This window comes from Danaus plexippus, chromosome 11 (genome assembly GCF_018135715.1).
Source record: "Danaus plexippus chromosome 11, MEX_DaPlex, whole genome shotgun sequence".
Lineage (NCBI taxonomy): Eukaryota > Metazoa > Arthropoda > Insecta > Lepidoptera > Nymphalidae > Danaus > Danaus plexippus.
The window spans coordinates 1179060-1203151 of NC_083544.1; the positions used below are offsets into that span (position 1 = coordinate 1179060).

General features: G+C 30.4%; 2 protein-coding genes across 7 annotated transcripts in view; both read left to right on the forward strand.

Moving 5' to 3' along the window:
• Positions 1–19488, forward strand: part of LOC116765919 (elongation of very long chain fatty acids protein 7-like) — a 39901-nt gene extending 20413 nt beyond the window's left edge. For 2 of the 3 annotated variants that reach the window (XM_032655561.2, XM_032655562.2), the window contains 7 exons: positions 6538–6730; positions 9463–9653; positions 10999–11079; positions 13315–13477; positions 13771–13907; positions 17253–17317; positions 18529–19488. In XM_032655561.2, coding sequence (XP_032511452.2) covers positions 6631–6730; positions 9463–9653; positions 10999–11079; positions 13315–13477; positions 13771–13907; positions 17253–17317; positions 18529–18733 — 942 coding nt within the window. In that variant the 5' untranslated portion in view covers positions 6538–6630 and the 3' untranslated portion in view covers positions 18734–19488. Of the gene's footprint in view, positions 1–6329; positions 6472–6537; positions 6731–9462; positions 9654–10998; positions 11080–13314; positions 13478–13770; positions 13908–17252; positions 17318–18528 lie in introns of those variants that run through there. The other variant, XM_032655563.2, reaches the window with a different exon arrangement.
• Positions 19489–21824: 2336 nt separating this feature from the next.
• The window catches only part of LOC116765493 (uncharacterized), a 46278-nt gene continuing 44010 nt past the window's right edge, over positions 21825–24092 (forward strand). For 2 of the 4 annotated variants that reach the window (XM_032654946.2, XM_032654948.2), the window contains exon 1: positions 21825–22083. The gene's annotated coding sequence lies outside the window, so the exon portion shown is untranslated. Of the gene's footprint in view, positions 22100–24092 lie in introns of all 4 variants that reach the window. The other 2 variants (XM_032654947.2, XM_061521973.1) reach the window with 2 other exon arrangements.

The following is a 24092-nucleotide window of genomic DNA, read 5'->3' on the forward strand; positions in this document are numbered from 1 at the left end:
TTTAATTTTAATTTAACTCGTTATTTTGTTACGCTTAAAAAAGCAATTAAATTATTACATTACAGTTTATTATTAGCTTCTCTGCATTGATCTTATGTGGAGAAGCGCGTTTGTTCTGAATATCACAATTATTTCTTAATCAATACAATGATAAAACATATTTGATAAAACCATTCAGACTCTTGCAAATGGATAAAGAAATATGTTTTTTATTAGCTCGTCGGTATCAATCGTACTTACTTTTCAGTTTTGTATAAATAATATCTTTGATTTCGATATTTTCAATATTATCAAAATACAACGTAACTTATATTTTAAGAAAACACTTATATGTTAATTGAAAATAATACTGGACGAGTAACCATAAAAATATTTGACATATTAAAAGTTAACTTCATACATTACTTGCATTTTATCAAATTATAAATAAATTAAGTTTAGAAGAATAGAATATTTAAAAATGTATATAATTATTCGTAAATCGAAGGCAGTCTTGTTAATTATGAGATAATTACAATAAAATTATTTAAATTTATTTTAAAATATAAAAAATATATTTTTATATATACATAAAAATCACTATATATATAAATATATAAAGATAAGCAGTGATCTTATGATGTCGTATTTGGTTAGTAAATCTTAGTTCAATACTCACATCCTGGACAAAAATCCTAGTATGGAAGTACAATAATAAGACATATCTCTTCTTCTGACATGGTCCTTAATAAATTTCTATTTTTCCATTCCTTACGTATCATTAAATTCAATCCCGGTTATTGTATAAAAATGTAAGGAAGTTTGTTTGTATGTGTGTTTAGTGCTCTTTCAAACAAAATTTTACCGAACGGCTATTGAGAAAACATTTCAATGAGGTAGCCTAAATATAAGAATAACGTATATTATATTCAAAAATTCCGTGTAGTTCCGAAAGGAGTTAAAGGAGTTAAGTCTAGGAACTATTAAAGAGATACAAGTTAATTTGTATAAGGCCATTAGTACCGCCCTGGATGGTCTTTTTATATCTTTAAATACTTTCAGGAGCGAAAATTTAATATCTGTATGCCCATTACTTCAATATCGCCGCGTACATACAAGACGGTTCTCGTTTCATTCAATAATCTAGATTAATAGTATAATATGTGTAGATTTCTGAATGAAAAACTGCTAACGCTCCGTATGAAGTGTGACGACGAAAACTAAGAGTAGGCATAATGGAAGCTTATAAGAACTTCCTCACGTTTTCAATAAACGTGGTTAAGTTCAGTCTTAACAAATGAAAATGCATTTTATTACAAAAAAAAAAACGGAAATTCCTACGTAATAAAAATTAAACAATGACAATTAATCTTAACATCAAAATCATTGTCAAAAAAATCGATTTCCCACGGGCGCTATTGTTAACTGAGTTTAACAAAGTGCTTTTAACTTTAGATCTAGTTGTTCATCAGACTAATTGCAGCTCTCGGATGACTGGTTTCAGAAAATCCCCTGTCTATTATAAAATGAAGTCATATCTAGCATTGAACGTGGCATTACACTGCGACCAAAAACTGGCCTTTTTGTGATTGTCGAGCGTGATTACAACGAGGTTTCATTATACGACCTTCCATGATTCCGCCTCAAGTTGTCAACCTCATTCGTATGTTTGCGGACTCGGCTAAGAATCATTCCAAACTAAATATTAACAAATACGAACTTGCTGCATGAACTTGACGTGTTATAATTAGTAATTCGACAATGAGCTCATTAACTAAAACTATAAGGAATATTAATATTAAAGCCTAGCTTTCATAGACTCTTTCGTACTTTATATCTTTACCCCAAATTGTATAGATTTAGATGTAGCAAAAGATGGAAAAATATAATAGTATAATTTTTACATTTATATTACAAAATACATTAAACTCTACATTTATTTTAAATAACTTTAAAACTCTATTCTTACAACGTGAAATTTGGTTGGAAATTTTTAGTGCCTAAATTTTAATTCTCAATAATTTTTTAAAATATTATTACAATTAATTTACTCAGTTTCATAAGCATGTGTTAAAAGATATTTATTATTATATGAGATAATGTAACAATTACCATTAATTCATTATTTCCTACGTAACATTGCACAAGCTGTTTTACAGGAGGTTGCGCTCGGGCGCCAGTAACGTTCGGAAACTTAGTTTGATATATTATCCACTCAATACGTTTTCAAACGTATAATTTATATTACCTTCACATTATTAACAATTATAATTTCACTTGTTTTTCAAGTTTTATAAATTTATATTTAACTTTACTGTACCCTAGTTTAAGGATGCATTTCTTTTAGCAACGCAGTCGAAAGAAAATAAAGTAACTACTGATGTTATATATAATTTAACATTGTCAATTAAAAAGGTTTATAATTAGAGAAATTAAACAAAATTGAAGAACGACAAACTTTGAACTGTAAGTTTTTTGTTATATAACGAAAATTAGTACTAAGGCTACGAATGGTCATTAAGTAATGTTCGAAAATGCATGTTCGAGCAAAACACAAACAAAGACTTGTACCGCGTGAACTTGACATTGCATAAAACAATGGATTAAGAAAAAAATTGTGACGTACGCGATGACTGACGGCATACTGTATAGGAAATTATAGGAAAAAATTACATTGACACACGAAGTAACGTACGTAAACACAGACAAAAAAGGCACAAAGTCTAGGTATTAAAGACAAATGATTAAAAATCTATTATATTTTTTTTATGAGAAAGGGGGGGAAACAAGCAGACGGCCTACCTGATGGAGGTAGTACCGTCGCTCATGGACATCCGCAAAATAATTTTGCGGATGCGTTCCACCCTTGTTTGAGGAAGAGAGAGAGGAAAGGTTGGGAGAAGGGAAAAGGGTGGGAAAAAGGAAATGGCAAACCGGCTCTCTCACTCATCGGACGAAACGCAGCCTTCCGTGAGATCTGGTGGTACTTCCCCGGTTGAGCCAGCCCAGGTTCAAACTGCAGCAATTTGACCACAGCTAGGCTCCGCCACCATTATTATATTATAACGTTGACAAAAACATTATATTGATAACTTTTTATTTATAAAATGTAACAAATAAACAAACATACATCTATACAAATAAAATTCAATTGGATATCTTCAACTTTTAGATTCACACGCCAGCTGAAACTAGCGACGTTGTCTTTATATTTAGAGTTTTCATATGTGAAAGTGAACTCCAAACACTGGACACAATACTTACAAAAATCTCTGTCTCTTAAAACTTTAACTAAACGTGGATAACTCAATATTATTTAAATATAGGAAAACCATCTTGAAATACAAAATAAATAATTTATTTAGATACTATTAAACAAAGATGTGATCAGATCACAGCTACAGCGCCCTAAACAAGGGTTCGTATCGTCATACTACTTGCGAAATGTCACCAATTTATCATTCATAAATCTTAACGGTTAGTAGTTTTTAATAAACTTTCATACATAACAGTTTTAATAAAGATTATTCAATGGGAAACGTTAAACGTCAGAAGACACAAACTTGTGCCGAGCGTACAGATCGCATGCATCATTTTAGTTTTATAGATTTGGTTACAGCACTTTAATATTAAAAATCAACTTAAAATCTGCATTTAGAAACATAATCATTCAACTGTATCTGTAAACACAGCAACAGTTTTATTAACCTGTTTTAAATTATTTTTACGATGTCACGTAAACTAAAGTGCAGCTAAAATTCAGAACACGTTGTTTAGCAAGAAAATAAATACGGTGATAATTACGTTTGCACAATATTACTATAGACAACAATTGCATCTGTTTGTGTATTCATCACATCCGATGTTATTGGCTAAAAGATTTATTGCTCTAATATAATGTATTACATGCTGGAACATTATTTATTAGTAATTAATGTTAACTACGTTTCGCAAATGAAGTAGGTACCTACTTATAAAAAATAACATAGAAACATAACATAATATGAGAATAGTTTAGAAGCACATCTGAGGATAATTCATTTGTTTTTGGACAGCTTCCGACATTTCATCCGATATTTATGAAGTTTTAAAATCACAAAAGACGTACCAATAGGAATATTTTAGCAATTTTATAACGAACATATATTATGAATGTGTTAGTTAGGCTTTCAAGCGAAAACTACTGAAGGTTTTTACGTGAAATTCGATAATTATTTTGTTCCTTTGAATAACATGTGTTGAAGATTTGTACTGACAGTAGAGGTTGCCATGTAATTAATTAAATATAGCATCCGACGTACCTGCGAGTAAATTAGTAAAATATTACGAGATGAAAGCTGATCTGAAAAGTCCAAAAATTATTATAAAACTATGTACTGCCAAGTGAAGCTTTACAAAATGAAATTAATATTTATTTTGTAGATTAAAAATATTGCTATCTTTGAAAAATAATTGGTTTATTTAATCGTTCAGAAATTTGAGAAACATTAAGATATATGCCATCTACAAACACTAGAGACTAGACTATACAAGACTACTCTGGAAAATCAAGATCAATAATATATATATATATATATTTTTAATATGTATCTAGGGTAACACTCATTTAACATAACTACGTGTTAAGTGACAGTGAGACAACAATATATATTTTTATGTAAACACATCCGACCTTAACCCGGATAGCTGATCGCTGGGGATAGGTTTATTTGATGAGTTTTGTAACAAACGACCTCACTTCTGACAAGATTTTTTCTGTAAATATTGTGATATGACACATACAAATGTATGAATAAATCGCAATTCTTTAATTTTCAACGACTATCAAAGGTCACAGTATTAAAAACTTCTAAGTATGTATTCTATAGGCAATAAAAGCTTTCGACACCTCCGCAGTTTAAAAATGTTACTATAAATATCAAGTACGTATGTATATGTAATATTAATTAAATAATAAATTAATTTTATATTTTATTTTGATATTAAAAGGTTTTTCTCAATTTTCACGATTGTGTATTTTATATTGTAAGAAACTTTATGTACAATATTTAGATTTTGCATGTCTGATTCATCCGTATAAGAAGACCAAAATTGTTGAAGAAAATCCTTTTTTAAAGTTTGTGTCCGCGAAATAAAATTTTTTTTTTTTACTTTTCAATTCTGTAATTATTCTCCTCAATTCACACTTCCCACTGTTTTGTTAGACAAGACATTATAAAAAGATTTTACTATTAATAAATTTTGCTTTAATTTATTTTGTATGTATTTACTGGAACAGATTTTGTAAATATATATAATGATTTGTCGAAAAAAATAAAATAAAATAGATATTAAAATATCTTTCAGTGTTGAACGCAAGTAACACCGGCCACTACAACAAATAAATATGAGTTTTAATTATAGTTCTGTCACATTTCTATCAGACATAAACTGAGATCGAATTGTATAAAAATATTACCTAATTGAATTTTACAAATTAAATTTATATATAACTAATTTTACGTAAATAAAAATAAGTATAAAATAAAATAAAATCACTTCAAGAAGTTTTTATTACAAACTGAATTCAAAAACATAAAAATGATTAATCACAAGATCTATAAATTCCAATATTTATGAGACCTTGACATTGCACGCACAATAAGTTCACGAACAAAACCGTATTTATGAAAGCTATAGATAACGCCATCTGTTATTGATTAATGGAACTTTTTTGAAAAACATACTCTTTAGTTCACTTTTTCATCAAAAGATGTCACGCGCATGACATTGTTCGTATTTACTAAAAATTTAAATCCTAATAGGACTTTTTTTGTTCCACTTACTTCATGATTAACCTCTACTTAATTTAAAATTTATCTTAATTTTTATTTATTATTCTTGAATACTATAATTAAAGTAAAGACGACTTGAATGGGTGGATTCTTTAAAATTTAATATCATATTACCTACATAAGAGATAGAAAGTAGGTAGAGAGTTTTTGATCAGAAAAAAAAACCTTAACAAATATAATGCACGAGGATAAAATATCCTTGTATATTATAATACTTTAAAATTTTGTCTCCTATACAATATAATGCTAATATGAAAATTCTACATACCTTTAAAATATCCAAAAGTAAAATTTTCCCCAACCAATACTTATTTTTTTTAAACCTTGCTTTAAAGGTGACAAAAATGAGAATATTTAAACATATATATATATATATTTCAAAAACAATTATATCGGTACAATAACCGTTGCGGAAATATGAACGCTGTTGCGGAGGTAATAGACTGTAATTTAGAATGACGAAAGCTGGTGTGTACAACCTTGTTGCGCGTGGGGTACGTCGGCTGGTACTGGCTCAGTCATGGCGCGAGATTCAATTGCTAGCGTGATATCCGCGTGAGCGCACTTTCCCAGCTTCTCTCCCTTTCATCTCACGAGATGAACGACGTTCGTATAGTTTAAAAGAATCTCGAAAGAGAAATGCTGTGAATAACCAATAGTAGGTTATACAAATATGAAATAATTATAATAGTTAAACACATTATAATATAATCTTTTGTTCCAGACGAAAGCTTTACTTCAGTTGTTAAAGTAAGTGACTTTAAACCTATAAGTGAGTGAAGTGTCGAGTGTTAAGTGCATATAGAACATTTCAAAAATGTCTGGTTTCGTTAAAATCGCCATCGATGACTACTACTCGGACAACAACTGGACCACCATCATCAACAAATATTGGATGCTGGCTGAAAGAGTGTCGGGTGAGTCGAAATAAACATACCATCACTAGTGAAGAATAGCAAACAAACATTTTTATATAGAAAAAAAAAACTGTACCTATTTACAACAAATTGATCTACAACTTTTACTTTACTTCTTTATATTAACGAATATATGGAGGAACTCTTCATTGTTTAATATTTAATTTCAATTCCTCCTGTCCGATCGACTCGTTATAAAACAATACAAGGGAATTCAGGCCGATCATAATTGATAACGTGAGGCGGCGAAGGTTACTGCTGTAAATAAATATATTCATAACCGACAAATAAAACGAATAAATAATGATTTCCACGACGAGAAAGGAAACATTACGTTATGTTAATAAGACGGACCGAACGTTTTCAGCTAGACATGAATATTGTTTAGTACCTAAGCTTACTCGTTGTTTTATTTTAAATAATATATATTACATTGAAACACATTTTAAATTAAAATTAACAATACCACAATACTAACAGATCATACTTAGATAGTTAAAAATTTATTATATTTTTAATAACGTATAAATGGTGAGATCTAAGATTTTCGCGAGTATTTATTTAAATGAAACTAGTATTATTCGGATTTACTACGCGGATTTTTATTATACACCTCGTCTGCCCGTGATCACGGTTGCTGCAAAGTAACCGAAACGTCGGGATTATGTAGTTTTTAAATAATAAAATCCGCGTAGTATATCCGAATAATACTAGTTTCATTTAAACGTATAAATGGCTTTTTTTTTTAAATATATCCATGAGTTTAAAAATTCTTACTTAATATTTGAGGTTTATCGTTTAGTGAATTGGTATAACTTGAGATTAATATAAAAATATTTTAAAGCAGCAAAGAAGGGAGGGTAGCCTTGTATGTAATAATAAAACGATTTGTACCAAACAAGCTTTTATTGGTTCTGTGACTCTAAACACACCTATGATATAGTTTTCCGCGCTTTTGTTTTGTGTTGATCAATGTAATTTATAATCAAAATACGAACGTTTACCTCAAAATAGAATGAAGAGAATAAATGGATAAGTTATTTCAATTATTACATACAAATTATGATTAGAAATTCATCTGTCTGTTTGTCTATCTGTTATTTATACGCGAACTTCAGTGTAGTTTTGTATATATTTCATTTTTATCTGAAATGACAGTAATTGTTTACTACAAGATAACGTCCTGACATTGCATAATTCACTAACCTAGGTTTAATGAAATACTGTTAACTCTCCGTGCGTAGTTTGCCGACGGCAGGTCATTGTAGACATACTGACGCCGAGGTTCATTGTCGTGAGAGTTATTCAGTTTGTTTAGTATTGATGAGGTGTTAATAGTTATAAGTCATATAATACAACTATACTGTACGTACACTTCATGTACAGTAACTACCTTTCATGATAATTAAAATGTAATAGTAACATTTTTATATAAACAACCAAATACGTATGTATAATTTTTCTGAATACCTTATTTATAATGATGTTTTGTTGATATTTTTTATCTCGTTTGTTTAACTTTCATCTCGTTTAAATAAATCGCTGCATAATGATTACTAATTTGCCAGATTATCTGATGTTCTCTGGACTGTTTACCACAAGTGTACGGCGCTGTGAATACGGAAAGTTTACAGTTTTTCGTTCATAAATCTTCTCATATAATAGTATTACCGTAGTTTGTTGAATGTTACGGGAAACGCTACGTTTGGAGTGTGACTATGGAAACTGGTGTTAGGTATAATGTTCACAAAAAATATTACTTATAACGTCTTTTATAAAAAAAAAAAAAAAACAATAAAATAGCTCCGTTTAGTTGAATCTTATGAAATCTAAAAATACAGACGTAATGATAACTTCCTCCTTTTTATAAGTCGGTTGAAAACTACTACAATTTTATGTTATGAGAAAAATTATAAATTTGTTTTACTTCATACTTTAAGTTTAGATTCTTGATATAAAATTTAATATTTATTTTTTTTAAACGCTGAAACATGATTCACTTACATATTAAATAAATTCGAAAGTAAAGTATAATTAATTAAATATTAATAAAAAATATACTTTTACATAAAATATTATAAATAAATTTTAAATAACCTAGAACTTTCATTATAATATTCGTCATTTACACCATACGACAACGAGACACGGCGACAGTTGTATTTGATTAATCGTATCGTATCCGTCACTGACAACTTTCACGTCTCATTCTGATCTGGAGATAAATTAAAACCGAGATGAAATTTTCATACAATATAATTTATTTTGTTCTCACTTCAAAAATACAATTTCCTATAATTTATTTGTCGAGCGAAAGGTATTTTTTGTTGCTTACTAAGGATATTGTGAATCCTTGACGTGTTACATCCGGTTTAATAACCCACGCTAACAACTTTAATTTCTTAATATTAATTCAATATTTAAATCGTTTCACTTTTACTTGCATTTAAACGAAATAACTTTCAATTTTTACGTAAAACAGGTGAGCAATGTCATTTTTTTTTTAATTTATTACTTTATAGTTCTCGTTTGTTATACCATAAATATCTTCACTTTACCACGGGTCCGTCACACTAACTGGATCGTTCTAGTTATCGTTGATAAACCTATTTTGTTCGTGGTAGGAGTATTGATGGCAAGTTTTAATGAAGCCATGGTTGATAAAAGCACTATGCTTTCGTAGATGCTTTAAATATAAATGTACGGTAAACCTTAAAGTTCGTTCTCCACAGACCCCAGGGTACAAGGATGGTTCATGTTCGACACTCCGATAGCAACCTTCGCGATGGTGGTCGCGTATCTGGCAGCAGTATTAATTCTGGTACCTCTGTACATGGAGAACAGAAAACCCTTCCGCCTCAAGAGGACCCTGATCTGCTACAACGCCTTCCAGGTTTTGCTGTCACTTTATATGTTTTACGAGGTGAGACATCATTTAAATAGTAACGAAAATAATTTAGCCTTTGCCAGAATAACTAAGTTTGTTAACAGAAGAATACTATCAACGCTTAAACTTAAGTGAACTTCAAAGATAAAAATCTATTCACCGTAAACAATGTACGTATCAAGTTGATTTGTTAAATTGTTGCTTTTGCTCCACAACAAACACTTGGGTCGAGGCTAAAAGGATCGTTTAGAGTTATTACAACGCAATTACATCTATTACGATTAAGACTATATTATTGCGCAAGGATAATTATATTCTCAAATGTTTTAGGGAAAATCGAACAATAAATCGATTGGGACCTTTAGTCGTCACTTAGTTTTCTTCTAAGGTTTTCGCGTGTATGTGAATTTGAATGGAACTAAGTTTTTCGGCTACTACGCGTTTCTCATCATTTTATCATGATCCCTACACTTCGATTCCTTTACAGTAACTCGTATGCCTGTTAAAACAGCGGGTAGTATCCGAAAAATTTAGTTTCTTTACAAAAAATATTTTTCGTTTACGTGATGTTAGCTACTAAATAATTATTTGCTATATTAAACTGCAAGTACTTTTTTGAGGACATTTGACATGTATATATATATATATACATTACGAAATATATATATATATATATATATATATATATATATATATATATATATTATATATATATATATATATATGAGCTCTTTATCATGTGAATCCATGGACTGCTGAGTAGCTTCGTCTCTTATTTATAAATATATTTTTTGCAAACACTGATCTACTTCAATAATAATAATAATACAGATTCTTAATTTAATTGTTATTTCAAGCTCGCTACTAGTTCGTAATTTCAAAAGAAAAAACAATTTTCTTTTCCTTCCAACGAACAAAACAGTCAAGGTTCTGTGTTCAAAATACGTTACCGCATGCGCTTAACCACTCAAAAACTTCCAAATAGTTTAACTAGACTGTTCCATTTGTTTGTTTTAAGTGGATTTTATTATGAAATACGACCGCTTTACAAATCACTGTTAATGTATAGCAAAAATTGCCATAAAACATTGCGTGGAGATTAAATGTTGACGGAGCGCCGTTATGACCGAGTTAATGTTGGCATTGCTATAATTTCACTCACTATTAACTTGAATCAGCCAAGGCTGTGATGTTTGTCACGGATCCTTAATTATTATTCTAATGATAATTTCATTATCTAACTCCCTTTTCTTCTTTTGGTTATGATATTATTATATTGAGTTTAATTTCAGTCTTGTTAACTTTGTGTTCTTAAAATTCGTGGCACATACCTCAAAGCTTGTTGGTATATATATTTAAAATTACATTTCTGTTTTGTCAGCACTTGATGTCAGGGTGGTGGGGTGACTACAGCCTAACATGCCAGCCGGTGGACTACAGTGACAGTGAAAAAGCCAGAAGAGTAAGTAGAATAACTAAATTATACATTAAAATATTGTACAGTTCCTATAAAACAATTTAGCTTGGACCTAAAGCCTTCTATAGTCGTAATTGCTAAAGGCTTTTTAAGGCTAATGATCGAATATCGCAGACAAAAAATATATGTACATTTTAAAGTTTAAAAGATATGTAGTAACCTTTTTCTTATTGAACCTAATGTGAATATTATCTACTTAAAGTCTGCTACTGAATAACAGTTAGGACAAACATCTTTTGAACGTATTTTTAAGAACTAATTCATTTAAGATATGTTTCTGTCAAGCCTGAGCCAGTCGGCCATCTATACTAAGGTTAGCATCAAGAATGACTTCATTGTCATTCAAATAAATGTTCAGGAAGAGCTGGATAGTCTTCAAGTCAAATTGCTAGTTGAAAAAATAATTAAAGACATTTTTTCCTAAACATTCTTTATTTTAATAGATAATTGTGGTTTAACCGACTGTGGTTTTAACTACATGATAATATTTTTTATCAATTCCTCTACGATATCTCCTTTCTAATCTCGGCGAACGTAATCAGATGTAATCCGTTGTCTCAAGTTTCGTTTATAATATAAAAATCCTCATAATAACAAATTGGCTGGTGAAAACTAAACACTATTTGGGCTGACCGTGTCTAAAACCACGCGCATGTTGGTCAAGAACACAAGGCACTCGCTTCACGAACTTTCGAATATATATTTGCTTCACGGGAAACCAAGTGAAATGGTATTTTTAACGGGTGTGGTTAGGGTTGGCGATTTATGTAAATACAATCATTGTTACTGCCTTCAACACTGTTATTGTATTGTACTGTATTGCTTTGTAATCCAACATATTTTAAATCTATAGTAGTAGATAAAAATGGATTACGTTTTAAAATATTGAAATAAATTGCGTTTTAGTAAAAAATATCTGTGTGTATACACGTTACATATTATGAGCAATTTTTTAATTATGGTCTATCTATCATTTCGTTCATGTCAATATCTGTAACGGCTAGGCCGATTTTGACAAAAAATTTATTGACAACTAAGTGATTAAATAACTTTTAATAAATTCTATTTATTTTTATTGATAGACATAAAACAAAAATAATATAAAATACTTTACGATACGGACGACGTCGTGGGCAACGCTAATTAGGTTATTATTTATACAATACATGACAACCCTTTAAATTCAACAACAGTTGTAATGACGGGCACAACATATAAAGAAACAAAAAGCATTCACCATTTAATCAAATCAGTCGTTAATGGTCGAAGTGAAATTGCTTCAACAAAATATCATGAATTACCTTATAACTTTTTTTGTTTTATTGCTAATTAAAGTCCCGTAAAAATATTAAAGAATCGAAATATAACATAAAATGTGTCGCGGTTGTTTGGATAATTCACTTAGCTTGACTCTCTTAGGATGGTATAAGGCTTTCGTAAGGACTATACACCAAAAAAATTACAAATGACCTGTATTCTTATTTGAAAACTTCAAAAGAACGAATGATTGCCACAAGCATTCTCAGAATAACGAGAAATGGACTAACATACAAATATAATGATATTATATCTATCGTTGTAAAGTTTCACTGACCTCAACCTTATATGTTCGCAATGAACTTGTGACGTAACAGTGAAAGCTGTCGCGGTCGGTTAAACTTGTAATTGTGTTTGCATCACAGCCTCGTCGAAAGTAAAATTAGAGGCATGCCTGAAGGTGTTCCGTTAAGAGGCTCAATCAGTCTGGGTTATATATTTTTTTATCGCCAGACGATTATCTTGTTTGCATGCTCTCAGATTATTTCAATTAAAGAAATAAATTAATAATTTTAAACACAATACAATAAACACGAATAACAAGTATAAAAAATATAAAGAATTCAAATAGTATTATTTTTAGAAGATTTTTTGTACAATATAACAGTGTCCCAGTTTCGTATAATTATGATTTCAATATTAAAGTTGAGCTTTAACTTGAATTAAGATCAAAGAAAAAGAAAATATATAATGAAAATAATATATCAAGAGCGGGATATGAAGCGGCGACCTCAGGACTGTCGTATAAAGCAACTGATACTCGACATTCCGGCCGGTGCGAATATTAATACTGCTCTTGTTCATGAATTTTCCATACTATATTTTCTATTCAACCTTAACACTCCCAGCTACACAACTCCCATAAATAATAACTAACACATTTCTGTCCCGTATTCTTCACAGATGCTGCATCTCTGCTGGGTGTACTACTTCTCGAAACTATCAGAGTTCGCGGACACGATATTTTTTGTTCTTCGCAAGAAGAAGAGTCAGATAACTTGGCTGCACTTGTACCATCACTCGCTGACGCCATTCGAAGCCTGGCTTTTAGTTAAATTTATTGCAGGTAATAAGTTCAATAAGTCAGAATACGTCAATACATATTGATTGAAACGTCCACTAAATAAATCTTCCATTAGAACCTCTTGTCAAACTAAATAAGTAAAGATTCTCGTTTTTCATTCATAAACCTACGTCGGCACTGTCACTTGTAAACATTTATGAATGAATAATGGAAAATAACCAATATTTTTTTTGTTGTACAAACTTACATACAATTGCTATTGTTTTAGTAATTTTTTGCTATTATTGTGTCCTCAGCACATTGCTCCGGTAATATATTTTATGTTTGTGCTGTAGGTGGTCACGGAACCTTCTCCAACATCGTCAATAATCTAGTCCACGTGATTATGTACGCCTACTATATGATGGCGGCTATGGGCCCTCAGTACCAGAAGTATTTGTGGTGGAAGAAACACCTCACAACACTTCAACTAGTAAGTATCGAAGGCTCGAAGGATAAGTGGTTCCCTCAAAACATACTACCAATGTTACCAATATAGAATAGCTATGACAAACAATATTGTTTCGACCAACGACACTTTAGACTCTCAGTAGATCCTTACAACAGCATCTATTTAATTAGTGAATGATAAAATTAATGAGATACTTATGTGCAAGATCCTCAATTCAGGTTGTACGTTCTGGTACGTTCACCAATAAGGCAGGTTCATACCACTCCTTAAATACCTCGTGAAATTGCGCAAAGGATACCGAGCGATCAAACTTACCTGTTAGAAAATTTATTGGCACTTTAAATCATAAACAAGAACCAAAAGACTCGGTTAAATGTTAATTTATTTGTTAAATAAATTCCATGTATTATATACGCTTTTTAATATAAAACAGATTTATTTTTATGATTATCTTATACCAAAACAGTGTTTGTACCTCACAGTCATGACAGTTGCATCCTTGGTGCAGACCAAATTTAAAGGCTGACAACAAAATTACTACAATTCCTTCGCTTAAATTACTATTATAAAATAGTTTTAAATAATGAACTTCCTTGAATATGATTCTGTCGGAAGAAGAAATCATTACGTAAGAGCGGATATTGCCAATATTATATAAGTACAGCCACTGACATTAACATAATAACTTTTCCTTACTTTATGTAGACAGAGAACTCAATTAATAGTAGGTTTTAAGTATTGTTTATAGTAAGAATATATATATATATATATATAGAATTCTTTATCCAGCAATCCCTACAAATAAAAAGTTTTCACAACCGTAATAGAGACGAGTACATTAATCAAGTTTGAGTAAGATCAATATAACATTAAAGGAAGAAAGAGTCATGGGAATAGAAAACGAATAGCAGAGAATATAATTAACACTTTTTTAAAAAAAGTTTTCAGTTTACAGGTGATTAATGAGTCTCATATCTGGGAAACTCTGCCTCTTCGATGAGCTTACAACATCAGCGATATTTGAAACAACTGTCACCGAATCTAGGACACGAAAGAGTTAGATTTAACTACAGAAAAAAAAAGTTAAACGTCAACTTGACTGACAAATCAATTGACAGTTGGTCTGTTAAATTTAAACTGTAAAATTTTTGATATAGAAAAAAATGACAACAAAAGACTTAATAATAGCACAAGGCTACACTTCACACTGTTAAGAAATCGTAATTATTGAAGTCCGTTGGAGGTCACAAAACGAATTGCATTCGACAATGAAATTGAAACATTCATGAATTCAATGACGAAATAAAAAAAAATCTATTAAATTCTAATGTTGTAGTATTTGTACTTGATGTTTGAGACGATATAATCAAGCTAATCACGGCTTCTTTGCGTAAGGCTGTAACAAAATCGCGTTAAGTCTGAATCATAACCGAAAGTAGACTTTGACGCTATAAATGCAGTCTGTGAAGCCGGCATTATATTTCGACACTTAGCGGAAAGGCATATCCTTTCTCTGTTGCGGCACGCAAGTACATTCAGACCTTCGGATGTTGTTACTAATTAGATCATGTATAAGGTGACTAGGTATTAGGAAACTGTTTGCAATACTGTATATATGCTCTGAATGCTGGCACGCCTAGACCTGGGTCACGTGGTTCATATATTATTTTATAGGACCCTCATTAGAGAGAAAACTATTAAGCTTTGAGACTGACGGTAAATTATTAACTTGTCGAACAATTAATAATGACAGTCACATGGTGTTCTCCGCCAATTACATATATATATTGGACGTACGAAAGTTGTCAAACCAATGCTTACTCCGAGTCTATATCGTAACGCTAGATACGGAGAGTTAACGGTTTTTCATTCACGATCCTCACACATTGTAGTATAAACGAAGGTCATTGAATGAACACCAGGAAAGACGCGAACTTGTGTTAAGCACACAACAAAAAAATATGTATTTTTCTGTATGAAAATTGAACAGTGACTTGTGTATTTATTATACAAACGATAGCTATTTTTTCTATTCATAATATATATTTTTCGTCATTTATATTCGATTCAAAATCCTTTGTTTTTGTTAATTTAAACGAAAGTATAAGAGAAAGTTCGGAACCCCTTCAGTTGAAATAATTCCTTGTAATATATTCATACATATAATATATTTTCATTGCGCGTTCATGTTAAATAACAACTAACTTTTCCATCACAATTTCCTTTTATTATATCTAGTTTATTTATAATTTCAAAACAAATGTATCTTTTCTATAGAAAAATCTTATAAAGGGAACAATTTATGAGAGTCGCTGACTTGTTTATAGATTTTCACTTTTTTTTTTATTTAATAATTATAGTTTCACGCTTGACTACATCTAGAATTACAGCTACATTAACATTATCTCAGGAAGTAATCTCTTCATTAATATTTATTCATTATATTATCTATATCTATTAGATATCTAGATTTAGATACTCGTTACAACGGTCAAGTTCAAAGCATTGATCTTAAAATTTCACGAAACTCATAACAGGTTATAGGACGAGTTCTCGTTTGTGTGTTTAGACACATTATATATTTATAGCGACAGTTTTATTTCATTGATAATACGAATAAAATATGCAGTATGGAGTCCTGTTGATAATAAAATATTGTTATGAAAAATGTTCAAAGACTTAATTTTATATATACCGAGACACGTTTAAATTAACTATTTTATCGTCTAGAGCGTGTGTTTGTTACATTTTAAAATCAATCAAATTAAGTCTAAATAGGTTACGTATGTAACTATCTAGTATTATGTATTATATAGGTCATGAGGCATTGAATTTCCTAAAAACCTGTTCCAAACTCGCTTCACATGTATTTGTTTTATGCATACTAACTTATTAAGGCTTATGTTAATCAAATCAAAAATGAAAGTATAGCGAGTGACGCCTGGTGAGATAAATTATAAAAGAAAGGAACTTATAAACATGTTAATTAAATATATTATATATCTAACAAATTTATTATACGTTTACGTTTAAGGTTACTCATATTACTTTGTTTTGTAGTTACATCTTGTGCAATATTAATCGAAAGTCCAATGAACTTTATAAAATATCTGTTGTTAGTACATTCAAGTACAAACGACTAACGAGATTTCACAGTCGCGAACCCAACGTTAGTCGTACATTCTAATAAATGAAAGGTACATTTACCAATCGGATTCGGATGTAAACATATGAATTGTAAGATAATTCAAAAGTCACGCAAATCTAACAACTGCAACCGTGGAATCTTGAATACGGAGAGATTAATTTCAAGAGTAATTGTTTTACGGCGGTAGATCTTTACACGATGTCTATTTTTCATTTCAGATCCAATTCTTCATGGTTTTGTTCCATTCAATCAGTGCTCTTGTGTATGACTGCGGATATCCCAAGTAAGTTATTACAAGAGTTAGTAAGTATAAGTAAATATAAGAATTTAAACGAGCTACGATCAACACATGTACAGGTTCTAGGTGGGATGTTACCTGTGTTTTTGTCTTAATACTATTCATTACTATATATTGTTATTTATAATTGTCACTGATTAAAAATTATTATGAAGTTTATAGTATTGTATCAAAAACAATTCCTTAATAAAGAAGTTATTTGCGCGGAAATTAAATTAGGGTAAAAAGTTTCATATGTGATGCCAACAAAGTAATTTATATACCAATTATATCCAGCCGGTGGTTTTTGCGAAACATACTTACATACACACATACAAACTTTGTTAATTATTTGTATTATACAAATATTGCTGTATTTTATGCATAAATTCTTATATCTCCAATCATAAACTAATAAAGGCTTTGCGAAGTAATTTACCACGAGGTTTATTGAATTTTCAAATTCTCTTAGTTTTAGACATAACGTTAAATTCGTTTTTTTTTTTGGCAATATTTCATTGTAAAATCGAAGGCAATTAGCATATATTTCTGCAACATTTTCTACGACCTCACTGTGATCACGGTCGAGGACGTTTTAGAGAAATTGAACTCGGTTCTAAAACCGGTTCAATATTAATATATCGTATGATCTCCATTCTGATAGACTCATAGCTAGTACCCAACTATCCTCGTTATATAATTTATATTTATAATTCATTAACATATTAAATATCTCATATTAATTAGTTCATCTTCGACTTATTAAAATTAATTTAAAGGAGAGTAAAAGCGAAAGACTTCATATGTTTTTTCGTGTTAACTATTAATGTGAGAAAAATAATTGGTTGATATATTTATCAAAATTCTGTGTCATTCCCTCCTAAAGTTAATAAAGATTTTTAAATTTTACGTCGATATATGTTTGTCCGTCTATCTATGTAACCGTAGCTCTGAAACGGATCGCCCGATTTCAATGTTGTTTTTTGTCATTCCAATTCCTTGGAATGGTTCTTAGCTATGTTCGGTTAAAATCTGTCCAGAACTGTATGAGCATCAGCTCTGCTAAAATGATGTAAGGCATTTTTGGCTTATGATCACTCGACTGAATACCTCACTCATGTCAGTATAGTTAACAAATGACAGTTAATGTGAAAAGATTGTCATTTACATAACATTAATTTAAAGTCATTTAATTTATCTTAATTACCTTCATACAGGATCATCGCCAGCGGTCTCATTCTGCATTCAACAATATTCATAGTACTGTTCACTAATTTCTACATGAAGGCCTACAAAGACGGACGCGTTCCGCCGGAAATAGAGACGTGCAACAACAACAACACTTACATTACAAACAGTCCCATGAAGAACAACATCCAGGAGGACTACGCGGGACATATGTTGAAACAAAAAGTGCAATGATTTACGAGTACAAACACGTGGACAATAAAATTTGAACGTTTCATACGCCACAATCAATTGCACTGTCGAATATACCGTACGTCGTAAAATATTACCAATGATTACCTATACAGTGTAACCTGTACATTGTGCATAGACCGATAGACTTTGTTGTACATAGCGAATATATTATAAATAATAACGTAATCATTAAAGTCGACGGCCGATTTAAATTATGATTCGGGTTTTATTGAATCAATAAAACCCGAATATCATATAAATATTGAACGGTTATTTAAGTAAAACGCTGACTGTTATAAGACATTATTTTATATTCCACTGCCAGTTATTATATTGTAAATAAATTTAATATTTTTTTTTTTATATTGAATCACTCTAGCAATGTCTGTATCCCGGTGCTATATTTTTTTAAGAAAATTTCATGCTATAATGAACTACCTCATAGTATCAACTATCAAACATCCGTCCGTTAGGTAGGTATATACAATGAGTCAAGTAAAAACTATAAAACATATCCTTCTCTTTGATTTTAAATGTTTATTTAGGATTAGTTTTTTATGTAACAAAATAATTAGAGTTATTTTAACAACAGTATTAGACTTAAAAATATATTATTATATTATAGCTCCCAGTGGAACACGTCGTCAAGAATAATGTAACAGTCAGCTCTAGTTACTTTGTATAGAATGTATTATAAGATATATCCTCTAAGTAAATGTACGCTTTTCTATATTAATAAAAATATATTTAACAAACGTCCGTTTAATTTTATTGTTTTAATCAGTAAGTGCTCATACGTATTCATGATATGAACAAAGAATATATAAATAAAATATTTACAGACAGCTATTGCGTATGCTAATTACTAGAGTTTTATGAGATTTTTATTAGGCTATGTACATAAGGTTATAACCTTATATATTTTTTTTTATAAAATGGTTAGGTATTAAGGACTGGTGGTGATGATGATTTAAATGATTGGTCCCTTTACCTTCAGGTTCAGCGATAGAATTGTTATCAGTAAAAACAAATATTAAATAATAATTTAGAAAGTACATAAAAATAAGTTTCAATAAAAAAGCGAACTAGGGAAAGGATTTGTTTCCATACAATAGTAAAAAATAATGAAGTTAAATGATAATTATATATAAATAGAAGTGTTTGTTGTCAAATTGTTTTGATATATAAGGTTAATACAATATTACTATTCATCACTTTCCTATTTTCTCTTAATTATTTCCTAAATAATGCCGTGCTAATGGGAAAATATTGTTAGTTTTCCATATTAATAACATTATGTTTTTTTTGTTTTTATCGGTGATATTAAATTAAATGCCTATACTGTACTGTAATAAGCAAATATTAAACATGTAGAACACAAAGAAATTATTGAATGATAGTAAGAAGAATTTACCATATCAATTCTTAGAATTTCTTCTGTATATATATTTATGTATTTCCTATAATTATCGATAACTTTTTCCATGACATCTATCGGCACAGGTACGAACTAAGTTTCAAGGCACCTTAAATATTACTCTCAGTTGCTGTGACAGTAGATGTCGCTTTTAATAATTATTAAAAGCAATACGAATTCAAGATTCCAAGTTATTCGTCACAAAAAAATCATAAAAAATTAAAAGGTACTGAAAGTGGAATAAAAAATTATTTAATATTTATTAATAATTTGGAAAAAAATCACAATTTTTTTGGTAACTTTCATAAAACCAATGAACATTTATTTTCATATTAAAAGGTAATTTTTTTTTAATTTTCTATAAGTACTATAAAGTAATATTATTATGCAAAAAGTGTGATTGAATTTTTATTCCGTGTCTAAATAATTTTTGATGGCCTTATTTATATTATTAATAAGCAATTATTAAATGACATAATTCGTAAGTTTAAATAATTTTTAATATATTTTCAATACTAACAAACGGGAAGTTCAATTCAAGAAAGCCTTTCAAATGGGATAGGCTTCATTTTATTAATTTAATAGCAACATTCTCTTTGCATTAACATTAAAAGCTGGGTTTCAAACCAAATAATAAACGAGGATTATAAATCTCGAGCGGGGACACGAGGAACCCTTCCAGTGATTATCGCGATCCTAGAATAATGTGAGCATTGTAACAATATGCTTAGATTTAAGAGTTTGTTACATTGTATGAGCTGTATATAAGAAACGGCTATGCTAAATAAAAATATACCATTACCTCATCACTAACATAAATGTTGTAATTGAAATAAATAAACATTTAAACACTTAAGGAATTGGAGGAGTTTCTTCGCGAATTGTTATATTATGCGAAGATCCCCATTAAATATCTGTTAAACGTCGGAATCAAATAAAAATAACAGGCTTGTTACAAGCTCATTTGAGAGCCAATTCAAACGAACTAATTGAAACGAAAATCCAGGCTTTAAAATTTAACGGTGTGCCGATAACTTTTCTACCCTCGTAAGCCTTAATTATCGCTCAACGAAATGTCAATAAACCTGACGTTCGGGCGTTTTTCTCCCCTTACTAATTTGTTAGCCCTAAAATTGTAGCCCTACATTTGTATTGTGACGGACCAGAAGCGAAGAAACGCGACGGTTGCCATGCGTAACTTATAATATTTACGAAAATGGTTACACGGAACAAAAGGAGGGATCATCTAACAGTGGCTGGTGTCACCCTGGTGAAGGGTACGCAGTCCGCAGGGTTCAGACACGCATCAATCGCTTTGTTCACAATAGAGGGAGGGAGATGGCGTTACTGTTGCTGATTATATGACTTGTTCCGTTGCAGGCAAAATTTTAAACTAACTGTACTTTAATTTGTAAATATATTTTTTTATTTTCAAGTTAATGGTCAACATTGCCAATTAATTGCAATATATATTCAGAAAAATGTTAAAAGATAAATATATTATTATTAAAATTATATAATATTTTTAACCGCTTTGTTACGACAAACATTTATTTCATATATTTTTTTGTTATTTGAAGCAAATCATTTAAGATTAACATTTTAATACATGAAACGGAACGCCATTGAAGTGTATGTCGTGCGCCGGCCGGGCCGAAACCTTGGGCCGGGGTAACAGAATTCAGTTGTCCGAATGCGCGCGTCGCGTGTTAACGTGCGTGGTGTCACTCCACAACTCGCATACAAAATAAATCAAAATAGTCATAAATTTTCAAAAGCCATCTCTGAAATATGCAATTGAACAGTGTTCTCGTGTCCAAAAACGTGTTACATGTTAGAAAATTGTGAACGAACTTGTTATAACGAGTGGTGATGTCAAGAAGCTTTGAACCCAGCGTCCCAGTATCTTGAATAGTGATATGAAACAACATTTGTAAGGCAATAAATAGGTTGTTTATTGAGCTTTAATTCATAATGTGCCAATCAAAATTATTTTTAGCGGTTGATTTATACAATACGAGCCGATACACCACATAAAGAGTGGATATCCGTATAATATGCTAATCAGAGGGTTTCTTAAAACCCCCACACAAAAACCTCTGCACTAGATACTGCAGTGCGATTTCGTGTTGCAAATTTTGTATCAATACACCTGCCAAATTATATCTACGAATGATCAAATTAAAAATATGATTCGTTTCTATAGACGTCTACTCGTGGATAAATCTAAAAGTTCGTAAATTATCAACGCTAGAGATAAAAAAAAAAAGATTACTATAAAAAGTATTTGTATGAAAAGCACTCCAATTACGTAGCAACAACGGTTTTTTTGTTATTGACGGCATGCTCGATCCTAATTTTAATTACTATCATTGAAATATCTTCCAGTTCGGTTACCAATCAAGTAATCCCGCACCTAGACTGGTTTAACATCATGCTATTTCTCGCCTGTTATGTTGTAAAGAAACAAAGAATGAAAAGTATTATATACAAATATAACTCTCCCAAATAATAAAGTTTTATAATCGTTATAAAGCTTTGACATTTAGTAATAATGACATTAAATATAACTTCGTTTTTTCAACTATCTAAACATTCTTTAAAGATGATTCTGAATGGAAAACCTTAGCCAATTTAATATCTAAGATATACCCAGATATAAAATAGTGATTCATCCAAATCAGCGGCTTTACAAACTTTTATAATAGCCTCTGCAATTCCGCTGGTCTTCCGAATCGTTTCCCTTCTTCTTTCATTCCTTTCACAGTTCTTAATAAAGTTGATAAGCCATTTTCTGCTTAGGATCAGTGATGGAATTCATCGATAAAGAAAATCAAAGTCCATCATTAAGTGGCCTTTTTGTCGTAATATGTAATTACGATGTTAACTGAGCTAAAAGCTATTAATATTCATATATATAAAGTATATTTATTGTTGTTGGCGTGTCTAATTTCTAAGCGATTACTATCAATCATACTATTAAAAGGGAATTAATAAGAATATCGTCCGTATTACCTTTATGGAACGCTAGTGAAGTTCCCTGACCTCACGCAAAATTTCGATGATTTGTTTTATATCAACAAATTCATCCGATTAATTCAACAAGACGAAAATATATTTAATCTAATATAAGATTTCTTTGTAACCTATCAGTTATTTCAGTAGATTTCTTCTTCCGCTCATTATATAGATTTGAAGTATAATTTAAGAATATCACAGCTATAAAGCATTATGTTATTACGTCGGTAATTTTATTCGAATGCCATCAATTAATATAACATTTACGACTCGATTGCTATCCTGTATCGATTTTTATAGCTCATATTAATGATGAGCACATACTGAGCACTTTGAAAAGTTCAAACTAATAGTTTTTAAATGTCCGATCTTCTAGAGGTAACGCTAATACTAAATTATTTTTCTATGCCCATCGATGCAATGTGGCTTTGTTCCTAGCCTCACGCTCTTCTAAATTCCAAATACCCAGATTTAATCGACCCATACAGCTTACGCAAGATTTCACAGGATTATATTGTATGAAATAGCATTAATAATTGATATATATTAAAAACGTCGCGAACAACTAGCACGCAAAACTGTAATGTATTCACCGACCACACTTCGAAAATGTCTGAAATATTAAATGTGCAGGAGAATTCATAATGAAAGTATAGTAAGAAAACGTATTTTATACATGAGGACTCATTTATTTTATCCATTTAATAAAGAAAGAATAATTAATGGACCAAAAAACAATGATACCCGAAAAATAATAAAATAAAACATGTTTTAATAAAAATAATGTTAAAACATCACGAACGCCAGCAAAAGGCGAGCCAAAAGAAGTGAAAACATGTGAACCCAACAGAAATAAAAGCAAAACTATCCCGACTTAGACTTATTTCTTTCACTCCGGAAGTTATCAACATTCGACCGGTTTTG